Below are 19,293 nucleotides of genomic sequence, written 5' to 3'. Positions count from 1 at the left end.
TCGCGAGATCGGAGGAAACCATTTCTGCGGGGGGGGAAGAAGAAAAGCAAAGCAGCTCGAAGGGAAACTTTCCTCGGCTTTAGTAAAGGGAGGATAAAGTCGCTCGAGTCGTTTTCGCCTTTTCCGTGCTTCTCCCACCCCAGCCGCCACGATTGCTTTCTTTGGGAAAGGTTATTTCGGGATTATGTCAATCTTCCCCGCCTCCTCTGGATCCATCGAGGTGAAGCAGTCCAAGATGGCGACCGATTTGAAAAGCGCTTTGAGGTGAGGCTTGCATCCGGCAGATGAGGAGGTTTTTTTTTTGGCAGGGCACTGCTTATAAGAACTATTGCTTTACGCTTATGCTGTTAAACACAGCAGGGAATCCTTTATTTAGGAAGGCAATTTATAAAAAATGAAAATATAGTGGCGCTGAACAAGGAACGAATGCTTTACCATAGTGACATATCACCCTTTCAATGGTCCACAATGGTATCGTCCAGGAACCTGACGTATCGGGCGCATGGATCATACCAAGTGTATCGTAGGGGAGCTTTTAGCTAATTATGGGCATCTATCCTGAAACCCCTAAGACAAGCAGTGCCTGGAATATGCATCACCTGTTACAAATCGAATAGTATATACAATCCTATATTGTGATCGGCGTTTTTCTCTATGCTTCATTAAAAAAAATGCCTTGGTATGGTACGGCCCGGCGAGCCCCGCCACATCAGCTGCTTGTTGCTCACGTGATCTTTCTTTTAAAGAAACAGGACACCAAAAAGAAAAAGGAGGGTGAGCCATTAGGTCCTATGCAGGAAATTGATATTAATTAATCTTGCTCCAAATTTGATCGTTCCCTACCGAACGTTTAAAGCGCTTTCAATACAGGTTAAGAGTTGCAATGATTTGATACACTTACTCCTTTTCTACATTAAGTGGCATTTTTTTTTGAAGATACCACTTAGGACTAAACCATGCATATATCCCAGTTGCCTCCAATATACAGGAATAGGGTTTTTTTGCAACTTTTGCAATTTCCTTTATGACATTTTGGCTGGGAATTAAAGCATTTGGAGTCTCAAACATCTGGAAATCAGATGCTTGGGGCTGGAGAAGACCGGATTCTGCCAGCTTGTCAATCAGAAAGGTTGGCAGTTCTGCGGTTCGAATCCCTAGCGCCATGTAACGGAGTGAGCTCCCGTGACTTGTCCCAGCTTCTGCCGACATAGCAGTTCGAAAGGACATAAAAAATGCAAGTAGAAAAATAGGGACCACCTTTGGTGGGAAGGAAACAGCGTTCTGTGCGCCTTTGGCGTTGAGTCATGCTGGCTACATGACCACGGAGACGTCTTCAGACAGCGCTGGCTCTTGAAACGGAGATGAGCACTGCCCCCTAGAGTTGGGAACAACTAGCATGTATGTGCAAGGGGAACCTTTACCTTGAAGGGGCTGTTTCGTCTTTCAAGGTTTCTCTTAATAAACACGATGCAGCAATAAAAAAAAACCTGGATAATTTTACAAGCACTTTAATTCCGATTATTCCCCCACCCCACCTCCATAAATATGCCAGATAATATTCTACTTTTATATTACAGTTACAGCGATGTTCAAATCTATTGGCTCTTTGCTAAACTGATAGAAACAAGGACACTGAAAATGACTCCCAGGTAGGGAAATCTCCTATGACCAAAAGCTGCTGTTAAAATACCACTGTTGGCAAATGAATCTTCATATAAATGCACCAACAAAGTGGCTTTCAAACACAGGTTTTGAATCAGATCAACATGACACTGTACTTATAACCTATAATGTTTGAATAATATAGTACAAGGTCAAGAAAAAGCTGTTTATTTGCCATATCTAGGGGTACATGGGCTGTTGCCCTCTAAGTAGGGAGGTGGCATGCTAATGCAACCCATTGCATCCTTAATTTTTACGTTTTGCCAGTCCGTAGAAGGGCTGTGAGAACGTGAGAAAATAAACATGGTTTTAAAATCCAAGCCAAAATGTAAATGCGGAGGGAGGAGTCATAAACCAGCATGTCAGAGGTGTCATTTACTGATTTCTACAGCCTGAGGTTTCTGTATCAGAATGGCAGCTGTCCAAGTGGGCTAATTCTCCCCTTTTTTTTGGTAGCTGCTTTTTTCTTTTAGCCAGATCAAAAGAAGGGGGCTTGTAAGAGCTTAAAGCAAAGATCTTAAATACAAGCTAGAATAGAACAGAACAGAACAACAGAATTCTTTATTGGCCAAGTGTGATTGGACACACAAGGAATTTGTCTTTAGTGCAGATGCTCTCAGTGGACATAAAAAAACAAGGTACATTCATCACGAATCATAACAACACTTAATGATTGTCATAGGTTACTAATAAGAAATCAAATCATACTAGGAAACAATCAATATAAAGGATACAAGCAACAAAGTTAACAGTTATATAGTCATAAGTGGGAGGAGATGGGAGATAGGAGCGATGAGAAGATTAATAGTAATCGTATCTGAAGCAGAACAAGTAGATTCTTTAATACTGGTAGCTTTCTACCATATAGTATCAACCTTATTGCCTCTCAAGACTCCTTTTTCTGCTATGTATTCAAAATGGGCTGAGATTAATATATATAGATATGTGTGTGTGTACATATATATGTGCACATATGTAGTTTATATGTACACACAGAGAAATGTATATGCACTGGAGAGAAATTCTTTGTGTGCCCAATTACACCTGGCCAATAAAGAATTCTCCCTTCCGGATGTCCCTTCCCTTCCCTTCATATCTACATGTGTGCATGTACTGTATGTGTGTAGATATATAGAGATATATAGATATGAGAGCGGGCATCAGAATTTAATTTTTAATGTGTGCACACAGTATAAGTGACAATACAAATGACCTTATCCACTCTAGCAGCCTTTCTCAACCTTGGCAACTTGGGCTGGCCTTTCATCTGGCTCTGTCTGGGGAATTCGGCTGGGGGGGGGGAGGTTTGAAGCCCACCCCTCTTAAAAAGCTGCTGAGGATAACAGCGTGCCAAGTTCACGCACCACCCCAGGGAAAGGGTGTGTCCCTTTAGGAACAGCTAAGGAAGTGGCTCTTTGTACAACCAACTGTGCAAACCCCCTGGCTGGCGCTGCCCCCATCTGGGCGTTCCAGGGATCGCTCCCCCCTCCCTCCCCCCTTCCCCATTGACGCACATCTGCGAAGTCAGAGCCTTGTGCTCCAACCCGGCCTTGCCAATTGCAACTGGGTTTTGGGGTGCCCACGCCTGCCCCAGCCAAAAGGCGGCGGCGGGGGGGGGGGGGGGAGAGAGGAAATCCCCTTATCCTTTGAGCCCAGCCCCGTCCAACCCTCCCTCCTCCTGCCTCCTCCCTCCCCCTCCCCACGGGACTTTCTTGCGGGAGTTTTGCAAAGTCTGCGCAGCCTTGCAAATCGCCCCCGAATCTCCGCGCGGGCCCGAGAGAGCGGGGTCTCTTCCCCCCCTTCCTCCACCCCGGGACTCCGGCCATTTAATAAACCCCTTCCCCACTTCTGGCCCTGCGAGGCCCTGCCTTCCTCCCCGTTTGCAGAAGGGCTCGGGGTGCGCAAAGCAACGCGCAAAGCGATCCCGGAGCAGCAGCGGGCAGCCGCACGCGTCGGCCCGCCTCGGAGGCGCCTCCCCGGCCCGCCCCACCGGCTCCCTGGCCGGAGAGCCAGAGGAGGGACTCTCCCCCGCCGGAGGCTCACATGACCGAGGCCAGCGATGGACCGAGAAGAAGGGCCCGAAGCGAGCCCGGGAGGAGCCGCGGGTAAGCAGCCTCGCCAAGACGCACGGGCGCGCTCGCCTCGCTTTTCCCTTCTGCACCCCGCAGCCCCTGCCTTGGCCAGCTGCCCCCCTCTCCCTCCCTCCAACGCCGGGCCTCTGCCAGACGACCCCCGGAGCTGGGGATGATGGGCAGGGCGATCCTCAGCCCAGAGACCCCGCCGCGCCCCGGCTTGATTTGGGAACTGGTAGCGCTTGGACAGCTCCCGCGTCCCCCATCAGCTGCTCGGAGAGGGTCTTTCTCCCCATCTGGAGACCCGGCAGCGCAGCCGGAGGGAGGGCAGAGGGGCTCGGGCTAGCCGCGCAGGCTCTGGGGGGGAGTGGGTGGGCGAGCGGGGGCTTCAGCGCCTCCCTTCCCCGTTTCTCCTTGCGCAGCAGACAGGTTTCGTAAGTGCAGTGCCTAATCTTGGGAAGGCTCGGGATCTTAAGGGAAGGCGTGGGTGGGTGGAAGGGCGGAATCTGGGTGTCTGCGGGGGATGGGAGGTGTAGTCTTCGCCTGGCTGCGGGAATCAGAGGCAGGAAGACCCCTGCGGGGCTTCCCCCCACCCTCAATTCTAGATTTTGAAAAGGAGGCCTCCGTGCTTTCCCCCCTCCCTTCCTTTTTAAAGGAGGTTGTTAGGATTGGATTGCATGAACAGAGTTGGAAGGGGCCTTGTAGATCATCTAGTCCAACCCCCTCCCCCTAAGCAGGACACCCAGCTGCGTTTCTCCCAAGTGGGCAACATTAAAGGCCTGGGGACTTCCCAACTCCCAGAATGGCAGCTGGGGAATTCTGGGGGTTGAAGTCCACCTACAGCCCTCGATTTACAACAGGGACCGTTCCAAGTTACAACAGCACTGGGAAAAAGTGATTTAGGATCCTTTTTTCACACTCGATCAAAAAAATCAGATGCTTGTCAAACGGCTGCAGTCTCCCGGGGCCATGTGACTCCCTTTTGCAACCTCCGACAAGCAGAGTCAATGCGGGAGGCCAGATTCACTTAACAACCGTGTGACTGACTTAACAACGGCAGGGGTTTCCTTAAGCACGGTGGCAAGAAAGGGCGTAGAATGGAGCAAAACTCACCTAACAATTGTCTCACTTGACAACATGAATGTTGGGCTCCATTACAGTCATAAGTCTGAGGACATACCTGTATCTTAAAAGTTGCTAAGGTTCCGGGAAGGCTGGATTAGAGGTTCGGCTGAAATGACTTGCCTCGGGATGAGAAGGTTGGGATTAGCAGGATCTGCTGGCCCATTGATGTCAACGTATCCTCATTATTATTCCTTTCACGGTTAATTCTGCTGCCTTCTTCGCATGGTGGATTGGTGGTGGTGGCCCCGGGCTGATTATGTGGATCATGAGTTGCCTATCGTGACTTCGCACAACCCGTTGTCACAGCCTCGTGTGCTGTGTGGGAGGTTTGGTTGCATCTAGATAAGGCCAGCCCTTGCAGCTTGGAAACTCTGGTTTGTGGTTCATCATGCCGCATTAGCCCAACCGAAGTTGCTTTATTCCCAATAAACCAACATTAACCCAAAGATGGCTTGATAGGTGTGACTCCAACCCAACTTTTCACATGCTTGTCTGTTAAGTTATCACTTTCTGGCTTTTTGTTCTGGCTGGTAAAAGCCCTGGATTTCTGATTTTGTGTTATGCCAATTGACTCACTTACCCGGTCCTCTTTTTATTCTCTACGCAAGGAACTCAGCATATTACCCAACGTTCCCACTGCGCTGTGTGGATTGATTTAGTATGGACAGACGAAGTTTTTAAAGCAGGAACTGAATGAGATCAAAGGAAATAAAAAGATGCACATGATGCACTCGGTTAACTTTGCATTTTCTGGCTTTTAAAATGAGAAAGTTTCTGATGCATCATATTTTTCCATCCCCCTCCTGGAATGGATGCAATCTCATTTCCTAGAAAACTTCCTTTCCTGTCTCTGGGCTTGCTTGGCCTGGCAAACATCCGACTCATTTCTCAACAGCACTAAGATTTGGTCTCCTGTTCGAATCCCTAGCGCCGCGTAATGGAGTGAGCTCCCGTTCCTTGTTCCAGCTTTTGCCAACCTAGCAGTTCAAAACACGTAAAAAATGCGAGTAGAAAAATAGGGACCACTTTTGGTGGGAAGGGAACAGCGTTCCGTGCGCCTTCGGCGTTCAGTCATGCTGGCCACATGACCACGGAGACATCTTCGGAGAGCGCTGGCTCTTCGGCTTTGAAATGGAAATGAGCACCGCCCCCTAGAGTCAGGAGCGACTAGCACGTATATGTGGGGGGAACCTTTACCTTTATTTATCTGTAGCATTTTTACCTCTCTTTAGAATAGAATAGAATTCTTTATTGGCCAAGTGTGATTGGACACACAAGGAATTTGTCTTTGGTGCATATACGCTCAGTGTACACAAAGAAAAATAAAATAGAATACATTCATCGAGAATCATAAGATACAACACTTAGTGAGAGTCATAGGTTACTAATAAGCAATCAAATCATACTAGGAAACAAATGAAACAATATAAATTTTAAAGATACAAGCAACATGGTTATAGTCATAAGTGGGAGGAGATAGGTAATAGGACGGAAGAGAAGAATAATAGTAATGCAGTCTTAATAAATTATTTGACAGTGTTGTGGGAATTAGTTGTTTAGCAGAGTGATGGCTTTCGGGGGGAAACTGTCCTTGTGTCTAGTTGCTCTGGTGTGCAGTGCCTTATAGCGTCATTTTGAGGGCAGAAGTTGGAACAATTTATGTCCAGGATGCGAGGGGTCTGTAGATATTTTCACAGCCCTCTTTTTGACTCGTGCAATGTCCAGGTCCTCAACGGAAGGCAGGTTGGTAGCCATTGTTTAGCCCAAAAGGGGAAAAGATCTTGGATTTTAGAGGTTGAAAGGTATGCCAGGAAAAACAGCTGGGTTCAGAGAAGGAGAAAAGCAAGCTCAGGGCACCAGGTTTTTTTTCCTGGGCTGCTTCTCTAGTCTCCATGGAGTAATGTTGATCCTGTAGTAGCTATTCCTTCCTGCCTGTCCCCAGTGTGGCTCTTTTATCTGCTCCTTTGTGTTTGCTTTCTTCCATTGTTTTCCCTGGGGAGCTTAACGCCTTGGGGATGCATGTGTGATCTTGCGCTAACATTGCCAATATTTAGGCTCCAGAGGGCCGGGGATGGATTCTGCTCAGCATAAGGAATGTGTTTGCTGGTTCAGACAACCGTCTGATGCATGTAGGGATTTGGTCAGCAAATGTCAAGGAGATGCCTTGTGTGTTTGTGTGTGTGTTTGTGTGTGTCCATGTCCCTGGGCCTGTTTGTTGTCTTAACTGTACCAATAAAAGGAGAATATTTGTAGCTCAGGGGGCTCCTTGGTGCTTCTCTGAGCTTGGTGGTTTTCTGGTAGACATTTCATGACCCAGCTAGGGAACATCATCCATGCTGGAAGGGAGTGGGGTTTGTAGGAAGGAGGGGAACTGTGGGGACCTTGGTGCTCTCTGAGCTTGGTGGTTTTCTTACAGACGTTTCATGACCCAACTAGGTAGCATCATCAGTGCTAGAAGGGGGTAGGGTTTGCAGGAAAGGGAAGGGAAAGGAGAAGGATTGTGGGGTCCCTGGTGCTCTCTGAACTTTCTGGTTTTCTTGCAGATGTTTTACGACCCAAGTAGGTAACATCATCAGTGCTAGAAGGGAGTGAGGGTTTTTTTTATGGAGAGGAGGAGGAGGAGGAGGAAGAAGAAGACGACTGTGGGGACCTTGGTACTCTCTGAGCTTGTTTGTTTTCTTGCAGACATTTCGTGACCCAACTAGGGAACATCATCAGCGCTAGTGTTAAACTGTCTCGCCAAGAGCAACATCCTCATTCATATACGATTTACATTCGGATACTTGACAGCTTGTTCACATTTATGACGGTCGCAGTGTCCCGGGGTCACGTGATCCCCTTTTGCGACCATCTGACAAGCAAAGTCCATGGTGGGGGCGGAGGAGAAGCCGGCCTGACTAATTCAACAACTTCCGTCTGCTTAGTGACCATTCAGAGTTACGGCAGTGCTGAAAAAGCTAACTTTTAAAAAAAGTCCTTCCACGTGGGATGCCGTTGGGACAGTCTTAAGCGCAAGGACTGTTCTTCCGTCACCTTTTTCAGCACCGTCGTAACTTTGAATGATCACTAAACAAACGGCCATAAGAGGAGGGCTCCCCTGTGTTGCAAACTCCGGTCGTTAGTTTCCCCATTCTGAAGAGAGAGGGATGGGGCCAACTTGCAGGATTATCCAGGTGAATCGGTCCGATTTAAGAAGCGAGGGGGGCCTTATAATCTAATGATCTTTGGCCGATCAGGATTTGAACTCAGGTCTTCCAAATTGTAAGCCACCGGGAGGCCTAGCCCTTTGCTTGCCATCTCTCCCCAAGCTCTAGGTTATAAGTTCAGTAGCAAGATAGATAGATAGATAGATGGATGGATGGATGGATGGATGGATGGATGGATGGATGGATGGATAGATAGATAGATAGATAATAGATAGATGATAGATAGATAGGTAGATAGGTAGATAGGTAGATAGGTAGATAGGTAGATAGGTAGATAGGTAGATAGATAGACATAGGATAGATCTATCTATCTATCCATCCATCCATCCATCCAACCAACCAACCAACCAACCAACCAACCATCTATATATTTAAAGTGACCATTTCAAACTTCTGGCTTATGTAACTGAACACTCAACCTCCACGTCCTGGTGGTTTGAGATAAAAAGATATTTTTTATACTATTTCTTAAGGTTTCTTTGCAGGCTTGGAATGGATTGGGCCTGAAATGTGGAGAGGCAGATTTTCCTGGGTTTTTAATTTTTTACAGGATTCGAACCAAGAAATGGATCTGGCAACTGGGCTTAAAGGCCAGGCCGTTCATTGGTGGTCAGGTTGGCATCCATCGGAACCAAGTTATTTTGTGCCTCGAGTCCCGCACAGCCTGTTTAAAAAAAAAAACCACACACACACACACACACAACTCGGCCAAATGGAAAAAATATAATTTCCCCCCAGCTGTTTCTCGTTGCTGAAAATTATTTGGCAGGCATCTCTTTTATTTTTCTTTCCCTGGGCCAATAAAATAAAATAAAATTGCAGAAGTACGCTGGGCTGTGTTACTTTCCGAACTCATTTCAGTTCCATTTTCTGATGAATTCTAGAAATATTAAGACTGTGGGGGGAGTTTTCTTGAGAAGGTGGGGGGAAACCCCTAAACTTTTCCTGATCAGAAACTCTGGCTTCCCAACTATTATTTCAGGGGTGTGGGCTGGCTGGGGAATTCTGGGAGTTGAAGTCCACAAGTCTTAAAGTTCCCAAGTTTGGACACCCCTGTATTATTTCTTCTCCTTTTTTCCCTTTACAAGCTGGATTAAAAAAAGGAAGCCAAACAGAAGTAAACAAGCTAGGATGATTTGATTTGGGGCTGATCTCCTTGTTATCCTGTTTCCAGTTATTGCCTTTTGCTGAGGCTTTGCATTCCATTGTAGCTCTTATTTTCTTCTCTCTCTTTTTTTTTCTGTCTCTCTCATTCTCTTTCTCTCCCTTTCTCTCTCCCTTTCTTTTTCTTTCTCTCTCTTTCTCATTCTCTTCCTTTCTTTCTCTCACTTTTTCTCTCATTCTCTTTCTCTCTTTCCCATTCTCTCTCTCTCTTTCTTTCCCTTTCTCATTCTCTTCCACTCTCCCTCCCTTTTTCTCTCTCTTTCTCTCTCTCTCTTTCTCATCCTCTCACTCTTCTTCTTTCTAGCTTCCTCTCTCTCTTCCCTTATCTCTCATTTTCTTTCTCTTTTTCTGTCTCTTTCTCTCTCTCCCTCTTTTTCACTTTCTCACATTCTTTCCTCTCTCCCTCCCTCTTTCTCATTCTCTTCTCTGTCCTTCTTTCTCACTTTCTCTTTTTCTCTTTTTCTGTTTCTCTTTTTCTGTCTCTTTCTCTCCCTCTTTTTCACTTTTTCTCTTTCTTTCTCTCTCTTTCTCACATTCCTTTCCTCTCCCTCCCTCCCTCCCTCCCTCCCTCCCTCCCTCCCTCCCTCCCTCCCTCTCTTTAACCCCAGAATAGGTGAGATGTGTAGAAAACTGTTTTTGGTGGCTTAATTTGGCGATACAGTGGCAAGGAAACATCTGGTTTTGCATGTTGGGGAGCTCCGTTTTCCTCTGCTTTGCAAGGCCAGGGCCTGAGATCGAAATGAGGAATCCTTGATCCCCCCCCCCCTCCGCTCCCCCAGTGGGATTTGTTTTGTCCCTTCCGGAGGAAGAATTTTTCGCCCTGGGAAGAAGGGACCTTGGACTTTGGGGTGTTGCTGAGGGCATTGTCTGCCTTCTGCTTTTGACGGAGCGTGTCCTGGAATGCGTTCACCTAGATGGATGTTGAGAGATTTTGCCACATGGCATCGTAACCTTAAAAGAATGTTTTGGCTTTCAAACGGTTTTTTTTTTTAAAAAAAATTATGTTCAATCCTGTCTGATTCTCGGAGACGGCCTGGACAAGTCCTTGTTTTCTTGGCCAGCTTTTTCAGACAGTCTGCCATTGGCTCCTTCTCAGAGCTTGGAGAGACAGACTGGGCTGAGGTCATCCAGCTGTTTCAGTGCCCAAAGTGGGACTAGAACTCACGGTCTCCTGATTCCCCAACCTGGTGCCTTCTCTGCTACGCCAGACTGGCTTTTAAGGCGACTCAAATGTTGCCGGATGGGGACTGCGAATGTGATGTTGCATGATCCCTAAAACGATTGAAATCAACTCCCCCATCTTCCTTGGAATAACGGAATAAGAGAGTCAGAAGGGACCTTGGAGGTCTTCTAGTCCAACCCCTCGCCTTCTTGTGTGGGAAGGTGATACAACCTGCTCCCATGCAGTTGTGACTCTATGTGATGGGTGGTGTGTGTGTGTTTGTGTGTGTGTCCCCTTCTGTTCTAGCCATCCAAATCAACTCGGGGGTGGGTTTGAGACATTTCAATGCCATCACATTGAAAAGACTTTAGGTTAGAAAAGATTCCTGTACCAAGTGCTGAGATTGTCCAATCAGTCATGATTGCTTGAGTTACCTGGGCTCAGGTAAGACCAGCATTTGATGTGGAGACTCAAGAGAAGAGAAACAAAGAGGATTAGGGGACTGGAGACTAAAACATATGAAGAACGGTTGCAGGAACTGGGTATGTCTAGTTTAATAGAAAGAATGACATGGGGAGACATGATAGCAGTCTTCCGATATCTCAGGGGTTGCCACAAAGAAGAGGGAGTCAAGCTATTCTCCAAAGTACCTGAGGGCAGAACAAGAAGCAATGGGTGGAAACTAATCAAGGAGAGAAGCAACATAGAACTGAGGAGAAATTTCCTGACAGTGAGAACAATGAATCAGTGGAACAGTTTTTTCTCCAGAAGTTGTGAATGCCCCAACACTGGAAGTCTTTAAGAAGATGGTGGATAATCCTTTGTCTGAAGTGGCGTAGGGTTTCCTGCCTAAGCAGGGGGTTGCATTAGAAGACCACCAAGGTCCCTTCCAACTCTGTTATTCTATTGTTCTGTTCTATATTTCTCAAACTTGACCAGTTTAAGACATGCGGACTTCAACTCCCAGAATTTAATTGCTGTGTAATTCAATGAACAACTCTAGTGCTTCGCTTAACAACCAGGAGCTAAACAGACACCCCTGATTTATTGCAATATAAAAAAATGCAAATAATTTTTCTGAACACCACCAAAATGTTCTCACGGACCACCAGTGTTTCCACAGATCACGAGCTGCTGACCACTGGTTTACACAATAGATCCAAGCCGTGTTACAGCTGGTTCAGTTTGATGGGTGCAACCTTGCCTTGAATTATATTTTATGTCTTCCCTCCTAGGCCTTTTGACTCTGTAGGGACTACAACTCCCACCGCTCACATCTGGAAAAAGCTCTTGCAGATAAAATAATAGCAAGGACAAGCGAAACGGCCTCCAACACACCGATCCGTCCTTCACCCAACCTCCTTGGGCTCCCAAAAATTTGGCCATGGACATCTTTAGCCAGATAGGAAGTACGGATAGTGGGTTTTTTTTTTCTTCTGCTGGCCTGGAAATCCTCATTTCTCTCCCCCCTCACCACCTCTCCTTCCATAGTTGGTTGTGAAGAGGATTCATGAATGCCAGCGCTGTAAGCTTTGCTGCCTTTTGATCTTGGCGAGAGCCAGTTCGACAAGAATTACCAGCCGTTCGGCTGGCTCCCTCGGCTGATTGTTTGGCACCCGGCCGAGCAAGAGCCAACTGCCTCTGAAGAGAGAGGTGTGGGGTTTGGAACGTTTCTGGGTAGTTTAGGCAGGTAGAGAGAGATAAACCTGCAATGTAGGTTTGTGCCTGTTGGAGCGAGAGCCCTTTGGAGATTGGTTAGCCGGACGTTTGCGCACCGGGAAAGTCTCTTCCCCCTGCCCTTTTTCTATTTTTTTCCCCCCAAGAGCATCTCCTTTTCTTTTTCATTCCTCTTTTCTCCTCTTAGACTCGGGGGAGCCTCCGGCCAGCGACCCCAAAGACCTAGAAGAACCCCCGATGCAGAAGCCCCCAGGAAGCCCCTTAGTGCTTCCTCACACCTTGCAAGAGCTCTTGAGCAAGGACACCGTTCAAGTGCAGCTCATCCCGGAGAAAAGGGGGCTGTTTTTGAAGCATGTGGAATATGAGGTCTCCAGCAAGGTAGGTGACGAGGAAGAAATGCGATCCCTGGCTTTGGCTTTGGGGAACTCGGCTTGATCCTCCCGAGGGGCTGGGCTGAGGAATAAAAGGGGGGCGTATTGGGAGAAAGCCGTAAGATTGGTCTGAGCGAAGGGTGAAGCAATTTCCCTTGGCTTTTAAGCTGGAGCTGGGAGAAGAATTGCGTCTGCCTAAAAAAAAGAGAGAAGTTCTGTCTTTGGCAGCTGTTTTTATCAACGCTGTGTTTAGTTTTGAGCGCAAATGGTCCATCCCCTTGTGCAAATGGACATCGACATTTCAGAAATCATAGCTCATAGGATATAAACTTCTTCTTTTTTTAAACTCTTAACGTGGTGCTTCCCAAACTTTGGCAGCTTTAAGACGGGTGGACTTCAAATCCCAGAATTTCCCTGCCAGCCAGGATGCCAAGGTTGCAAAGGGGTTAAGGGTTAACCCTCAGTTAGAGCAGTTGTCAAATAATATAATGGTTTAAAAGATAAAGGCAGAGGCTCCCCTCGCACATATGTTCCCGGCTCTAAGGGGCAGTGTTCATCTCCGTTTCAAAGCCAAAGAGCCAGCGCTGTCCGAAGACGTCTCGGTGGTCATGTGACGGGTATGACTAAATGCCAAAGGCGCACGGAACACTGTTCCCTTCCCACCACAGGTGGTTCCTATTTGTCTACTTGCATTTTTTTACGTGGTTTCGAACTGCTAGGTTGGCAGAAGCCGGGACAAGTAAGGGGAGCTCACTCTGTTAGGCGGCGCTAGGGATTCGAACCACCAAACTTCTGACCTTTCTGATCGACAAGCTCAGCGTCTTAGCCCCTGAGCCACCACATCTCTTCGTAATGGATTAGTTAACATTTTATAATAACGCTATCAAACAAATGATAGGACAGCAAGAAGAAAGGACTCCTTCGCCACTAGGATGGAGGCTCTCTGTAATCAGTATAATAAATAATAAAGGTTTGGGTGGATTGGATTTTCACCAGATCAATTGATAAAATCAACTGCTTGGGTCTCAGGAACACTCCCACCTCCATAGTTAAACCTAAAAGTGAAATTCCGGCTGGCTGTACGAAAGACCTCACCTAGGAATAAGCTGAACAATTCAATTTTTTCCCCTTTTTAATAATCTGCAAGTACAGTAGAAATACAGCGTGAGATGCTAAGATTGGCAAAGAGGTAGGTTGGCCAGGTAGACGAAAGAACAAAAGATGATTCCATGTATAAACGTAGTTGCCTTAAGGGCAGGGGTCAGCAACCCGCGGCCCTGGGCCCGCATGTGGCTCTTTCACCCCTCTGCTGCGTCAGAATACGCGTCACAACCGCCAATGCGCGAGATCCGCCGGCATGCAATTTATTGAGCTTTTAGAGCCCTGGTAGTTTTCGTGGCGAACGGATCCAAATGGCTCTTTGAGTGTTGAAGGTTGCCGACCCCTGCTTTGGGGAATTGATAAAGCTGTGTCAGTTTCTGCCACTTCAGTCATGGACAAGCAGCTGCATCGACCGACTTCCATCCCTTTCTCTGGCTGGTGAAGAATCCCGATTGAAAGCGTGGCTTTCAGTTGTCCCCGAAATAAGTGATTTCTCCCTGCACAAGGATTTTTTTTGCTTCTTTCCTTCCACATTCGCTCTTGGCGGGTTTTTCTTAGTGCTTATTTTGCAGAGTGATTTAAACCTCCAGCAATGAAGGCAGGGGGGGGGGGAAACTTCCAGCTCGTTGCATCGTTTAACTTTTCGGGAGGATTTATTGCTGCAAGATGTGGCGGTTGTGGTTTGTTTAGATCTGTTGCAAAGGGAAGCCGAGACGGATTCTTGGATGTTTAAGCGAAGGGTGAACGGTTAAACTGATTCACACCGGAGTCCTTGAACCAGCTGCCCATCGCTCCAAATGAGATCCGTTTATTTATTTACTGAATCGCTGTAGCTAGCCTCTCCTCTCAAATCAGGAGATCTGGGCAGCGGACAATGTGAAAAGTAAAAATAGAAACAATAACAAGGGCAAAAATCAAAACTAGATAGCAGCCAAGGGAAAAGTTAGAGAGAAGTTCCCTGCAGGTGGACTCCCAACACGAGTCGTAAAGCTTCGGAAGACTAAACCTCTGGTTGAAGGGACCGACCAAGACTGGATCCTGCAACATTATCCTGGGACACATGGAATAGAATAGAATTCATTATAGAATAGAATTCAGAATAGAATAGAATTCAGAATAGAATAGAATAGAATTCAGAATAGAATAGAATTCAGAATAGAATAGAATAACAGAGTTGGAAGGGGCCTTGGAGGTCTTGTAGTCCAACCCTCTGCCTAGACAGGAAACCCTACACCACTTCAGACAAAGAGTTATCCAACATCTTCTTAAAAACTTCCAGTGTTGGAGCATTCACAACTTCTAGAGGCAAAGTGTTCCATTAGTTAATTGTTCTCACTTTCAGGAAATTCCTTCTTAGTTCTAAGTTGCTTCTCTCCTTGATTAGTTTCCACCCATTGCTGCTTGTGCTACCCTCAGGGGCTTTGGAGAATAGGCTGACTCCCTCTTCTTTGTGGCAACGTAGATTTGCCTTCGTTTGTGAGAAATGCAACAACAGTTAACACAACTAGAGATGGGTCCTTTCACACACTTGAGGCAGAATGAGCCAACTCTTCATGGCCAACTCGCCACACCCAACTCGCTGGGGGGAATTTAACAACTAGGGTCCCTTAAATAACCTGGTCCCAAGCCAGGAGGTGCTGGACTAGAGGGCATTTAGGTCTTCTGTTCTGTTCCAAGGTGCCAAGAATTCCAGCATCTCCTTTGAGGAAGCTCTGAATAGACTCCTTTACTCTCCCTACAGCGTTTTAGGTGCTCCGTTTACCGGCGGTATAATGACTTCGTAGTTTTCCATGAGATGCTCCTTCAGAAGTTCCCCTACCGTATGGTCCCTGGCTTGCCTCCCAAGAGGATGTTAGGAGGTAAGCTTGGCAGGGACGAGATGGGAGGTAGCTAAACTCCGGGAAGACCATCAATGATGACCTTCCCCAAGCTGGTCTTTCCAAATGGGTTGGAACTATGACTGTCAGGCTTCCTAGTCAACCAAGGCATTGCGTTGGGAATTGCAATCCCGATCCTTCTAGAGGTGTCCTGTTGACCACAGCTCATGGCTGGAATTGGTAAAAGAAGTGGGACTTCCTTTTCTGCGTAAAGCTATCAGGAAGGTTTTGAAGATTGAGGTTCCTCAACCTGGACCTTCTCCCATCCTCCAGCTGACCGGGAATTCATCGAGACTAGACGCCGTGCCTTGAAGCGTTTCATCAATCTGGTGGCGCGACACCCTCCTTTTTCAGAAGATGTGCTTCTCAAGTTTTTCCTCTCTTTCAGTGGGTCGGTAAGTGTGCCCGAGAAGGAGTCTGTGGGTAATTGAATATGTAGAGATCAGTGCTTGCTGGCTTATCCAGTGCTGGCTTGCCAGATGCCTCCTGCTAGTTAGCTTTCTACCATAACATTGTCCACAGCAGGGCTTTCCTAGCTGGGCAACCTTTATAGGATCTTGAAGCAACTAGTAATTGTGAACTAGTAATTGGCAGTGAAGGAGACAAACCAAGTTTGTGGTGCTCAACCTCGCTTTGAGTAGCCCCTGATTTTTACTCAGGGTCATCCCAACAGCAATGAACTAGATGACAGAGGTTGACTCAATCCCTGGAAACTTCATGTTTCCAGTTAATTTTGCAAGTGACCAACCCAATTACTGGTATCTCCAACTACCACAGCTCCCACACATAGAATCCAGAGGTGACCTTTGAGTCAAGGTGAGAGATCAGTCCCTTCACAGAGATCACAAAATGTTGACACGTTGTGCTGACAGATGCAAAACTCCAGGAATGTGAAAGGAGATAGCTGTTGCTAAACACCACACTGATGGCTGTAGGCATATCCTCCAGGCAGTTCCTTTCTGCCTTTTTGCATCTCCCTTCCTACTTATCTTCTTCTTGTTGTTCCAGGATGTTCAGAACAAGCTGAGGGAGCTGATCCAAGGTGTGGGAGACGAATTCATGACCTGCAAGTTCGCAATGCAGGCAAAGGTATTGTCTGAGGAGACCTCTTATTAGAGACATGGACACGGCGTGGCTTCAGCAGAAGACTTCTGTTTGTAGCAGAGATGCAAAGGCTCTTAGTCACTTAGGATGGTCTTTCTCAATGTAGGCTGCTTTAAGATGGGTGGACTTCAACTCCCAGAATTCCCCAGCCAGCTTTAAGATGGGCGGACCAGGAGAATTTGAAAGAATAGAATAAACTTTGTATATAAAACATGGCGACAGTTTATAAAGATTACCAGGTGCAAATAGAAATACACGTTATTTCCATAGCAAAGAAGCAGGAATGGCTAACTTGATTGCTTTATTTAAAGAGGAAAATAGGTTCTCATTGGGATATCCCTTCTGGAATTTGTGCTTGTGATGAAAAAATATATATATGAAACTTCGATCTTGGTTTCGTTGAATGGAAAGATTTGTTGTTATAGAAATGGCCAGTTACATATTAATGTGTAAAAGCAGAAAGTGGAAGTTGGAGTGTGTTTGTTCTTTCTTTTTGTATTTTATGTAATAAAATAAAAAATTTTAAATCAAAAGATGGGCAGACTTCAATTCACAGAAGTCCACCCATCTTAAAGCAGCCAACGTTGAGAAACATGGGTTTAAGATGCTTGAGCTGCATGGAGAAGGACAGGCTGGGGAAGATTTTACCAGCTGGGGCCAACTTCTCCTGCTATGTAGGACTCTCCCAGCCGTATGGAAGCTGTTGTTGGATCTCATGAACTTCCCTACCCCTCTTTCAGGATTATCTGCCAACAGACATCCAAATCCAGTTTGCGGCCAGCCGAGAACTGATCAGGAACATCTACAACAGCTTCTACAAACTCAAGGACCGGACCGAGCGGATAGCATCCCGGGCGCTCGACAATGCCTCGGACCTTCTCCTCTTCGGGAAGGAGCTCAGGTGAGCGGGCGTCAACTGAGCCACCTGTGTTCTAAGCTCAAGCCTTGGGGTTGAGCTACCATCTCTTTAGAGGTAGTCCTTCGCTTATGACCAGCAGTGATTCTTCGAAGTTAGGACAGACCTCCTGGGGTCACTTATGGCCCAGATTTGAGGTTTCAACAGCCCCCACTCCTGAATTTTGGATGTTTGGCAAATGGCCTGCATTTAGCCACAGTGGCGCAGTGGTCAGAGTGCAGTATTGCAGACTCCTTCTGCTGACTGCCGGCTGCCTGCAATTTGGCAGTTCGAATCTCACCAGGCTCAAGGTTGACTCAGCCTTCCAAATTTTGGAGGTGGGTAAAATGAGGACTCCGATTGTTTGGGGCAAGAAGCTGACGGTGTAAACCACTTAGGGAGGGCTGTAGAGCACTGTGAAGTGGTATATAAGTCTAAGTGCTAAGGGGGAAGGGAGGGAGGAAGTACTGAGAGAGATGAAGGAGAGCATGAGGGAGGGAGGAAAGAAGGAAGGAGGGAGGGAGGGAGGGAGGGAGGGAAGGGTTATGGTGATGCAGTGATTACAATGCAGTATTGCTGACTCTGCCCACTGCCAGGAGTTCAGTCCTGACCGGCTCCTAGTTGACTCAGCCTTCCGTCCTTCCGAGGTCGGTAAAATGAGGACCCAGATTGTTGGAGGCAAGAGGCTGACTCTGTAAACAGCTTAGAGATGGCTGGAAAGCACTCTGAAGTGGTATATAAGTCTGTTATAGCATGGGAAGGAAGGAAGGAAGGAAGGAAGGAAGGAAGGAAGGAAGAAAGAAAGAAAGAAAGAAAGAAAGAAAGAAAGAAAGAAAGAAAGAAAGAAGGCAGGCAGGCAGGCAGGCAGGCAGGCAGGCAGGCAGGCAGGCAGGCAGGCCGGCCAGCCGGCAGAGTGGTGCAGTTGTTACAATGCAATGTTGCAGGCAAACTCTGCCCAGTGCCAGGAGTTCGATCCTGACCAGCTCAAGGTTGTCTCAGCCTTCCGTCCTTCTGAGGTCAGTAAAACGAGGACCCAGATTGTTGGGGGCAAGAGGCTGACTCTGTAAACTGCTTAGAGAGGGCTGGATGCTGGGTGCAAATGGGGGTGCAAAGGCTTGGCAGGGTCTTCACGGATACCTCCCCCTCCTTCTTCCGCCAGTGCGTTGGGCTCGGACACAACCCCGCTGCCTTCCTGGGCGGCTCTGAACCACAGCGCCTGGGGAAACCTGAAGCAGGCGCTGAAGGGCCTTTCCGTGGAATTTGCCATGCTAGCCGACAAAGCCGTTCAGCAGGTGAGCCCGGGACGGGAAAGGTTTGCAGGAGAGAGGGGTGGGGTTGGTTGCCCAGGACGATGGGTCCGGGCGCCCTCCCCCTCTGAGATTCATCGACCTGTCAGTGAAGATTGCAAGGAAGCGCCATGGGGCTGTCCTTGTTTAGGGACCGCCTTTCTTGGCGACCGTTCGCACTGACCCCGGGGGACGAAACAGCCCCTTGGATAAACCCCCCCTCCCCCTCTTCGCGTTGGCGGCCTTCGCCGGTCCGTAAAATGGAAGGAAGGCCTGGAAGGAAGACCGTAAGCGCTTTTGCGGCTTCACTGAACGACGTTCGCTTAACGACCGAGAAACCCGTCCCGGTTTCAGTCTGCAAACAAGGACCAGCTGTAAGCCTACGACCTACCCTGGGCGTGGGGGGTGGACTCTGATAAAGATAAGGAAACTCCATCGGAATTCACGGCTCTCTTCAGAGAAAGGTGTGCGTGGAAACAAATCTCCAAATTGTTCATTTTTGGTTGGGGAGGTTTTCGTTCAACGCCTGCATCGCTTAGTGACGGACGTTTCCAGGGCCAACTGTGACCACCAGCTGGAGACTACCCATGT

At 47.5% G+C, this 19,293-nt stretch overlaps 1 protein-coding gene across 2 annotated transcripts in view; it reads left to right on the top strand.

The window, feature by feature from the left end:
- The first annotated feature begins 241 nt into the window (after positions 1-241).
- SNX8 (sorting nexin 8) overlaps positions 242-19,293 on the top strand; it is a 24,901-nt gene continuing 5,849 nt past the window's right edge. The window contains exons 1-8 of one of the 2 annotated variants that reach the window (XM_081965632.1): positions 242-264; positions 1,578-1,649; positions 12,256-12,446; positions 15,282-15,399; positions 15,691-15,812; positions 16,426-16,506; positions 17,262-17,422; positions 18,576-18,708. In XM_081965632.1, the coding sequence (XP_081821758.1) occupies positions 12,306-12,446; positions 15,282-15,399; positions 15,691-15,812; positions 16,426-16,506; positions 17,262-17,422; positions 18,576-18,708 (756 nt within the window). In that variant the 5' untranslated portion in view covers positions 242-264; positions 1,578-1,649; positions 12,256-12,305. Of the gene's footprint in view, positions 265-1,577; positions 1,650-3,219; positions 3,768-12,255; positions 12,447-15,281; positions 15,400-15,690; positions 15,813-16,425; positions 16,507-17,261; positions 17,423-18,575; positions 18,709-19,293 lie in introns of those variants that run through there. The other variant, XM_081965631.1, reaches the window with a different exon arrangement.

Source organism: Natrix helvetica, assembly GCF_964273705.1.
Source record: "Natrix helvetica genome assembly, chromosome: 13".
NCBI classification, from domain to species: Eukaryota; Metazoa; Chordata; class Lepidosauria; order Squamata; family Natricidae; genus Natrix; species Natrix helvetica.
This window is presented reverse-complemented; position numbering and strand designations above follow the sequence as displayed.